This window comes from Diachasma alloeum, unplaced genomic scaffold (genome assembly GCF_001412515.2).
Source record: "Diachasma alloeum isolate Michigan unplaced genomic scaffold, Dall2.0 Dall_scaffold_00588, whole genome shotgun sequence".
NCBI lineage: Eukaryota > Metazoa > Arthropoda > Insecta > Hymenoptera > Braconidae > Diachasma > Diachasma alloeum.
The window spans coordinates 58,968-69,324 of record NW_021680720.1 but is presented as its reverse complement, the minus strand read 5'-3'; the positions used below and the strand labels follow the sequence as shown (position 1 = coordinate 69,324).

Here is a 10,357-nt window from a genome sequence, read left to right as displayed (position 1 = left end):
AAGTGTTTATCCCCCTAACTCAATTAATTTTCTGTTTAGATTATGCCAAGAAATGCCAAGTGCGTAGTGCCGCATTGTGGCCACGCTCACCACATCAATAAAGGCTGTATTTTCACGGTGTTTCCAAAAAATCCCGAACGGTATTTTTTTTTAAATCCAAATATATAGCAGTATTCAGCAGTGTCTAATCTTGATATATTCCATTCTTATGCAGGTCTAAAGAGTGGTTGCGGAGGGTAGGAGTGGAAGATCTGCTCCATTTATCTGTTCAGAAGCTCCATGAGATACGATATGTGTGTGGATATCATTTTACTGTTGATCAATTCACCAAGCCATCCAAGAAGAAGCTGAACTCAACTGCTGTGCCATCTCTGTTCGATCCTCGAGTTGTTCCACTAAATGATGAATTATTGGCAAATTTCCCACCCTCAGATGTCCTCAGAATTCCCACTCAAGGTAGATTACTTTCCATTATTTTGAAACTAGAGATATCCATGTTATTGGGTGTTGTTTTTATTTTCCTAACATTTTTGCAAAAGGAATAGTGATCAAATTTATTGGGAATTGAATCAGATGGGAACATTCAAAAAATTAATGGATCATTGAAAGAAATGCAGAATTAAATAGGACACGGAATAATTCACAATGTCGTTATATTTAAAATTATTTAAATTTCCCAGCTACAAGAGTTCTCATAGCTCAGAAAGATCTGGAGAGGATCGGTTTGGTTGACGCACATGCCAGTCAATTAAAAACATTACGAGGTAATTGTGCCACAATTTATCAGCATGAATTAATCAACTAGCATAAAGATCAAGAAAAGGTATTACTTAGATGATTCCAAGAGTGTACGTCTAGAAAAAGTAGTCCTTGTTCCTTCCGAAGAAAAAGTTTAATTAGTGCCAGTTGCATTATTGATTTTTGAGAGACAAGTGTTTACATTTCAACTAATTTTCTTTTTTTCACAGTTGCTAATTCCAAACCGTGTGAAACCACAGCAGCATCCATATCACTCCCAGGCGCAGCACTCCAGATGTCAAATGCTGGTGCAGCTATTCCACAAGGGGAGGACGTAGTTTCACATTGGAATTCCGAGAGTACAGTACCAAGCGATGTGCACATCAATACACCTATGGACTTATCAGGTGATATGATTGAGGTGGAAACACCAGTCATGAACATTCCACATGATGATCAATCAGGATGCTCTAATGCAAAAAATTCAATACCCCAAGCAACACCTGAACGAGGCCTGAACCATGATGTGCCTTCAGGTAAAGACCAATTTTCATTATTTTCACACAAAAACAGCTGTATACTCGCTATTTTCTATCATAATAATTTTATCGGGTGCTGGAAGTTACCCTGCTTCGCAGGATCAATTCGTTTATTTCACCAAATAATTTGCTTAATATCGATTGAAATGTCAACACCAGTGAATTTTCATCACTCCAGTCTCAGTGACATGCAAACGCATGGAAATTTAGCTCCATCATTCAATCCCCAATTTTTCTTACTTTTTAGGTAAGGAGACTGCTGCTTCACTCAATAATACCAGGATGATTCTGATAGCAAAACGACAAGTTCATACGTCATTGCCCTTATCAGGTGGAGTATTTTCTCACAGTTTATAAATGAATGTCTCACATATTTATAATTCCAATTAAACATATTTATCATGATGTTTTGACTATTTGCAGATGAAATTCCGAAATTGACTGATCAATCGACATCATCAACAATCGGAAGGACTCCATCAGGAAAACAAATACCGAGTTTGAATGAAAGGACGTTAAATGAAGCAACACCCAAATGCGAAACGAAACGAAGTTACCGCCCATTCGGTAAGTTGTTATTGTCGGTTACTGGGAATATGAAAACTGTTTCATTTTTTTTTATACCTGTTTGAGCATTAATATTTTTTGGTGGTTGCTTGATTATTCGCATTGGGATTATATAATTGTTACTCATCTGTAATTAATTTTTATGTGGATTTATTCAACTATGACACTTGCTTTGGAGCCTTTTTCTCTTTTCTGAGCAGCATATCCAATCATCACGTTTGTTTTCAATTGTGAGCACTGTTTACGTGACTAAATACAGTGACATAATTTTTATAATTCCTTCAGAGTTGATTTATTAGTGATGGGACTTCATTCTCCATTCTGTCTTTTTATTATTTATTGGGGATGAAATTTTCTGGAGCTTGGATTTACTCTGATCAGTATGAAAAATAATGTCGCCGTATTCATAGATTTTTCCAAGTTTGCTTTCTTAATCGTCCATAACCACCTTCTACACTGTGCTTCAATTCAACGTCATGCCATTTGTAATATCCATTACAGCTAGAAGGAATTCTGAATCATTAATCTCCAGCCACAACAATTATGGAATAATCAACATAAGTATTACGTTACCTGGAAGGGCAAGAAATTCCATGACATTCAAAATAAAACATATGAATGCACTCAAGAAGAGAATTATAATGAAACAAATGGAGAAAATGATCGAAAGGCTTGATATGGCATCGAGGAATTGGCAGATTTGACAATCATTAAAAGTGGATTGGAAGAATAAATTTGTAATTAGAAGATGGATCCAACAATTGACCTGGAGTATTAGCAAGAAAATGAAAGATTTATCACAAAATGTGTGTTTCATATGTAATATTTCTCTCTTCATCTCCAAAATTACATTTCTCATAAATTGTAAATAATTATATTCGAATATTGTATTTTCAATTTTATAATTGATTGAAATAAATTTATAAACAAAATGTTACAGTTATTATACACTTTTTGTGGAAAATATTTCAATTCCAAGAGTAATTTTGATAATCAGAAAAGGAGAAAGGCTTCATATGCGTCGAATTCTAGTTTTATCATTGAATAGGAGACCTAAGCGAATTGTAGAATTAATTGTTGTTTTTATGTTCTTAATTTCAACCAACGCAACTCAGTCGCGACGGTGCGTATTTCGAGGAAACGATGCCTAGAGAGCGCAGGTTTGTATGGAGAATTCATTACTCCACGAAAGAAGAAATTGGTCACAGTCATTCAGCATCAAGAAGCAGAACTACGTAGAAAAGAATTAGAGCTGCAACATAAAATTGAGGAACTTCGTGAATCCAAAAATACCTTAAAAGCCTTACATGATGGACGTGACACTATATATGCCTCATTGTTGGAAGATATTGCACTACAAAAGCCAAATGGAAGGAGATGGCTCGATGAGGATAAAAACCTGGCGTTATGTTTATATAAGAAAGGACCTAGGGCTTATAATCTTCTCCAGCAGTTTCTCCCCCTACCGACTGAAAGGACCATTTTGACAGCGCTGAGAACCATCGAAATAACTACAGGAATTAACAAGAATGTCCTGGAGAATATCAAGGTTACTGTTGGAACAATGGCTGACATCAATAAGTATTGCCTCTTATCTTTTGACGAAGTTGCACTCAAAAAAAGAGTTATACCGCATCATAAGAGGGGAACAATTATTGGCTTTGAAGATTTTGGTGAAGGTGATCGAACTGGCGTCGTGGCAGACCATGCGTTGGTGTTCCAGGTCCAAGAGTTGAATGAGGGATACAAGCAACCAATTGCCTACTTTTTGTGTAAAGGCACCACAAAGAGCGAGCGGCTAGCCATCTTGATAAAGAAAGTTATTGAAGCAGTTGAGGAGACTGGGCTCATAATTAAAACACTCGTGTGCGATCAGGGATCCACAAACCAAGCCGCTTTTAACCTACTGAGACAGGATCCCAAACTTAAGGACGAAAGAAGTGAATGCGCTGGTGCTTATTTTCTGTGGAACAATCGAAGAATTTATACAATTTTTGATTGGCCACACATGATAAAATATCTTCGCAATAACTTTTTGGAGTCATGGGAGAAGTGGATGGAGAAGCATCCTCACTCTTCAAAATTTGATTATCCGGGACACGAAATCAAATGGGACGGTAAAATTGCCAAGTGGAGTGATCTCATTGTGCTACATGAGAAATTGAGAGGCATTCGTACAGCCAATGACAAATTATCCGAAACCCATCTATTTCCAAATTCTAAAGAAAAAATGCGTGTTAAATATGCCGCCCAGATTTTCAGTAATCGGACGGCCAGCAATTTGAGAGTGCTCGCGGAATCCAATAAAGGCAGAGATACAGAAAATTTCGAGAATACAACGAGCTTCATTGAGGACATCAATGATCTTTTCGACTGTGTTAATGGGCCAAAGACGAACGATACGGAATCGCCGATTAAGAACCCGACGCCAGACTCAGATCACATGAAACAATGGGCAAGATTCCGGACATTAGTGGATAAAATGGAGATTCGAAATCTTAAAGGGGACATTGTCAGACCACCATGTCAGAAAAACTTGGTAACATCGCTTTCACCGATTCAAGACTTATGGCAGGATTGCAGGCCCTTGACTTCAAGACGTTGAATTTGAGACGCGTGAACCAAGACCCACTCGAGAATTTTTTTTCAACGATACGTCAGAATTGTGGGACCAATTCTAACCCAACATGTCTTCATTTCGAATCAGCATTTAAATCGATTTTAGTGGCGAAAGATGCAGGAACCCATGCACTTGGTTCCAACTGTGAGAAAAATCATGGGAAGATGCTGATAAGATTGAAAAATTTCATCTCGATCGTCGATTCTTCTACCCAAATGACCGCTTCCTACAACACTGATTCATTTCAACAAATCATCAATAATAATAGTCAAGACGCAGATTCCAATGGCCCAAACTCACCCCCCGTAATACATCTCGAGAATGATGAATTAGAGGACCTTCTAACTGATGATCTCCAGGTACCAGAGCAGAATAAGAGGTTGACAGACGACTTATCCGTGAAGATATTTTCCAAGATAAGATCAAAATGTGATGAATGGTTCACGTCATTGACTGTTGACAATATGAAGACATTGATTGGAACAGCAATAAACACCTTCGATCGAATGATAGTTCCTTACATTCATCATTTAGATGTGAAAAATTTGGCTCTTCAGCAAGTGCTAAGTACCGTCGATACCAACTGGATGACATGCTCCAAGCATGGTTCTAGCATCTCCGTCTCAATTGTCGAGTGTCCCGTCAGCTTGCTGTTTTTACAATATTGCAGAACTAGAAATAGGCAATTAGAGGAGGACGAGAGACGATCAGGGAATGCAAACAAAATTGCACAACAAGCTGGAGTGGCCAAGTGTGTTGAACATAATTTTTTCAAAACGTATTTGGAAATTTTGCATGTGATTGTCTTATCATTATCTTCTTATGGTGTGGAATATTCCAGGATATCTATCATTTAGGCTTTTATGATCAAATAATTTCATATTCGATGGCATGTGGAGAAAAAATTCAGCTGTAGTCTGGTGCATTTTATCTCAACTAATTCAATTGTGTATCCTCAATCTGTTCACCTTTAGCATGATTGATTCTATCGTTTTGGTATCTGTGCATCCGTATTATTAAATACTAAATCTAACAAATAGTTTGAAATGTTTGAAAACACAGGTTTCCATCGCTTGAAGGCATTGAATTGCATTATCTTTTTTTGAATTTTTTATTCGCAGATGATTCTTCAACAACATGGAAAAGAATTGTAAAATATCTGGATGCTATGAATACTGAGGCTTCTTCTGATGCTTTCAAACCGATGAGAGACTTTAGGAAGGGAGGAAAAGTAGGAAACGCCAAAGCCCTGGAATGGAGACATCAAACGTATCACCCAATACTACAATTGTTCCTCAAGTACCTGAGTTCTCAACTCTCTTAGGAAATACACCAAAATTCTATGAACTCTATGATCTCGAAGATTGTGGAATTTGCGGCGAATCCTCTATCACCCAACATACCGATTCAGAAGCCTGAAAAATATCAATGGGGTCTGCTACATACTGCATGAACCATGTAGGAGAGCGTTGGATTCGATTCATGCACTCGCTAGATTGACGACAATGGATATTCTCACCACGATGAGCAATGCCACTGGAGGAAGGCCTGCTGTATTCGTTCGTGATGTTTCGTTTGATCTCGTGGTCAAGACACAAATTTGAGGAATTGGGGAACCCTCGTTGGGGTGTGTGGAACTTGTTTATGAGAAGACGGGGCGGAGTATTCAACATTGTTTGAGGAAAAGGAGGGAATGGAAACAGGCCGACCCCATTCAAGAGGACAGCTCGTTACAGAATTCGGCGATTGTTGGTGGTGCCCAGAACTTGGAACTAGTCACCAGCTACGGTAGCAGATACAACTTCTGCCTATTCTTCTCCTTCTCCAGGAAGGTGTCTGACAACCTCAAGAACGAGTACTTCAAGATCATGGGGGAGGAGATCCTCAGGGTCATCCATCCTGACGCTTAGTCTATCAAAGGTTACACTTCCTCAAACTTCAACAAATGTTTTTCATTGAAAGTGGGGATTAGTGACTCTCTTGATGTCGCTAGGCAGACTTACTGTGAGCTCATTGATGACATGAAGGAGATCGTGGAGCACCTGAGAACACGTCACAACCTGTTGCTGAACTTTGGGCATACGTCCACTCTCGGGTATCACATTCACGTCGAGATTCATGAGTAATGTCGTCCTGACTCATTTGTTTGAAGCGATTAAGGGATTTATGAGATGTTCATTTCTGTTCAATGATGATATAGCTGAGATGGATGTCATCTTGTCACTTGCCACCATTAGCTCGATCTCGGGATTCGTTAGACTAAGCTTTCGGGCTAGTCTGGAGGTGAGGGATGCTAAACATCCTGTGATGGATATTCTGGGATCCAAGAGCCCCCGTGCTAATGACATTGTTGCATCGAGTGACATTGTTGCATCGTGCTAATGACATTGTTGCATCGAGAAACTATTTATTTGAAACAGATTCTTCTGCTGTAGATCATGCAGCAGATCGGGTGCTTCGTGCCTGCTAGCAAGGCCAAGTTCATATCTTCACTGCTACTGATCATATCTTCGGCAGGATTAGGGCGAGAGATGATATTGAGTTCAATGCTTCGTCGTTCATTCTGGAGGTGAGTTTGACGGGTCATTTAGTATTTCGTCAATATCTCTGGAACTAATAGGTTTACATAGAACGTTTCTTAGCGCCCATCGAATTTCCCTAAAAAAATGAATTGTGAGGTTTTTGGATAGACCCACTAGTTTCAGTGTGATTTCAGATAACTAAACTATCAGTCAATTCCGAAGTGTTTTTGATTGAATTTGATGCAGATTATTTCGGAAATATCTGTGGAAGTAGTGGGTTTAGGGAGAAATATCAAAAGACCTTTTTTCTAGCTTATCAAATTCTCCACAGAAAAGGTTTTGTGATATTTTTGTCGAAACTCACTCATTTCGAAAATATCAGCAAAACCAACTTTCAATTTTTTTTATAACTGCATTGAATTCAATTCTCTACAGAATACTCTGGGGATATCTCTGGAATTAGTGGGTTTATCGAAATATATCACAAGACCTGTTTTGTAGCTCATAAAATTCTCCACAAAAAACATCTGTTTGAGATTGAAGCTAACTTGAGATGCCGGTTGGGAAAAAAAGTGGAATTGTGAAAGGAGGTGGAAAATTAAAACACGCGGAATTATAAAACCACACTGTTGATGTACTTTATTGTGGAATAACCCACGCGTCTTGATAAATTAATATTATTACACTGTTGAGTTGCTCGACAAGTCAATAAAAATGAGTATTTGAAAAATGCACTGCACTTGAGGTTCTCTCGATATTGAACTTGATAATTGACTCAAATAATTGATAATTAACTCGGAATGAATTGATAATTGAATTGAGTTAAATAGAGACGCTGTACGAAGCGCTAGACTTAAATATATCGCGTCGATGTACTCCGGTGATGTACTCGATAGAGCGGTTATGGCAATACAATATTGCGGTCAGATTTTTGTCGTAGCTGACCGTGATCCCGACGGGTCCCGAAGTTTCTCGAGAATTTCGTTGAGCCCGGTGACCGTTTGACTAGTTTGAATAGCTGAATGTCAAACAACATCTTTCACTATTTTTCTCTAAACCCAATTGTTTAAAAGATACCATCAAAACCAAATACCAAAATCCGTATTGAACTTCCCTTTTGACCTTAATTCAATTCAATTCCACACACATCTTTCTCTAAATATATCTCGAACTAGTATCTTCATCCAAAAACATCAGAAACCTTCTTTATAGCCCACAAATTTTCCGACAAAAAACCTCTCTTCACATTTCCTCCTAAATCTACTGTCCCCCCAGCTCTCACTACACCAAACTCCATCGAAACTCACCTCTAACCCCTTAAATTTCAGATCAAAGAAGTCCAATATCTCACCCCCAACTCCCTAATTGTCCTCGACGAGCCCTACTGTCATAGTACAACAGTGGAGGAAGGTACCTCAATAGCCTGGGCAATCTACAATCACCTGCTTCTCATCAAAGCCTTCACCCTCAGTTCCACGCACTTCGAGTACCACCTAACTGAGCTGTACTCCAACGTGACGAACCACCACTTCGAGGCGATTGCCAATGGACCAGATCGTCCCGATGAGGCCCATCTGGTCTACACCCACACAAGCTCAAACCAGGAATCCAGAAGATCCACAACTGCGGCCTAGTCCTGGCTCATGCCACAGAACTCCCAGAGGACGTTCTTGCATATGCCCACAGATATACCGTGGGCCTTAAAAATGGGTACTCCGTTCTTCTGTAGATCAAAGCGATTGATTTGATCCATTGTCATTCATGAGAGGTGAGAGGAAGGGGGGTCGAGGAAGTACTAATTGTGGATGGAAATCTCTAGAATTTGCAAACTGTAGGAATTTGGACTCTGACAATGAAGAGAATAGTAGCTGTAACATTGCTGTGGGAAAAACCAATGAACAGGTACTTGGCGTTACAGTTTTGTTGATCAATTCTGGAGTCTACTCTCTTCTTAACTAATCAATTTTCTCGGAGCTGCTCTACACACTCAACATTTATTGAGAATATTTCTGAAGGTTTAGCAATAATTTTAGAAGACTTGTTTGATTGATGAAGTAACATTCACTGCTAACAGATAGTCATATTACTTGAATGTTTTTCCCCCTTTCCTTAATTTTCAGGTATAGGTCAGGGTGACGACTCCTCTCATTGCAGTAGCACCAGAGGTTTTACCTAAATGTTCTGGGATTGAGGAGAATGAAAGGTGAGAGGAGAGTTTTCCAACAAGAATAAGGATGAAGACAGTGAAACTGCCTACGTTATATTGAATTTTCATCAGTAAATCAGAGCAGTGTCTGATAAATCTAATGTTGAGGTAAGAAAAACAAAATTTATCTTTAAATATATATATTGATTTTCCTTCGATGCTTGATACCTAATCATCATCATTTATTACTATTTTCAAGAATTCCATTATTTTTCCAGAAGCTGGAGAACTCGAGATCATTAATTCCAGTAAACAACTAGTAAGAAATCACAGACTGCTTCAACGAAGGGTCATGAACCTGGAGAAACGAGTATTGACTCGTGACTCCGCTTTAATTGTTTGGAATAATAATAAAAAATATGAATCTCTGATGTTAATCCATAAATTCTTATATTTTTATGTATTCATGTTATTGATGACATAAATATGACATTATTCTCCCATTTTTGTATCTAATATCGTAACAAAACTAATCCCTTATATTGTGACCGCGTTATCTGACAAGTAAAAATCCTGAAAAGGGTTTTAGGGGTGTCAAATAAGAGTAACAAGTAAGAGGGGGTAAATTCAATAAAATGATATATATTTCCAGTTAAATTTACATACAGATGGTGAGGCCTTTTGACTCTTATCTAGGGGGAGGGTAAGGCCAAGCGACTCTAACACGCGCAATATCGGGAAGGCTCTAATTAATAAAGAAGGGGGGAGTTTAGTCGTGTCTAGGGGTGTCTCGACTCTTATAATAATTATCTCACTGGGGGGAGGAAGTAAGAAACACAAGTGTGGGCTCACCGCTGGGGGGACGGATCGAGGAGATACGGTTACAGAAATGGTAACGGGAAAAAGGGANCTCTCGATACTGGGGAACTGTCCGGGGTAACTCACACCTGGGCCTTCTCGAGGTCCTCTCCAGGGAATTTTGAGCCTCCTCTCCACCTCAGGGTCTCCTGGGTTATCTTCTCGACGTGGGATAAGGTTCGAAGTCCTTCAACAATCCTCTTCACACATTATGTTTTGGTCTCTCTCTGGGCACAACTAGTATCACGCGTCACCTAGGGCAGTCGTGAGACGAGTGAGTTTCCTTCCCGTCAACGTCTTCTTCGCAGGGGAGCAGATCGAGGTGGGCCAGGAGCGGAATCGTCATCCGCTTTCCGGGTGCCTGAGG

The 10,357-nt window shown here is 39.2% G+C and overlaps 1 protein-coding gene and 1 pseudogene across 1 annotated transcript; both read left to right on the top strand.

Moving 5' to 3' along the window:
* Positions 1-1,033: 1,033 nt before the first annotated feature.
* On the top strand, positions 1,034-5,788 carry LOC114841491. Its single transcript, XM_029126488.1, has 4 exons — positions 1,034-1,274; positions 1,525-1,608; positions 1,701-1,844; positions 5,586-5,788. The coding sequence occupies exons 1-4, from the start codon at positions 1,034-1,036 to the stop codon at positions 5,786-5,788; spliced, it is 672 nt and encodes a 223-aa protein (XP_028982321.1).
* A 181-nt stretch (positions 5,789-5,969) lies between these two features.
* LOC107043487 lies at positions 5,970-9,496 on the top strand (annotated as a pseudogene).
* Positions 9,497-10,357: the final 861 nt, after the last annotated feature.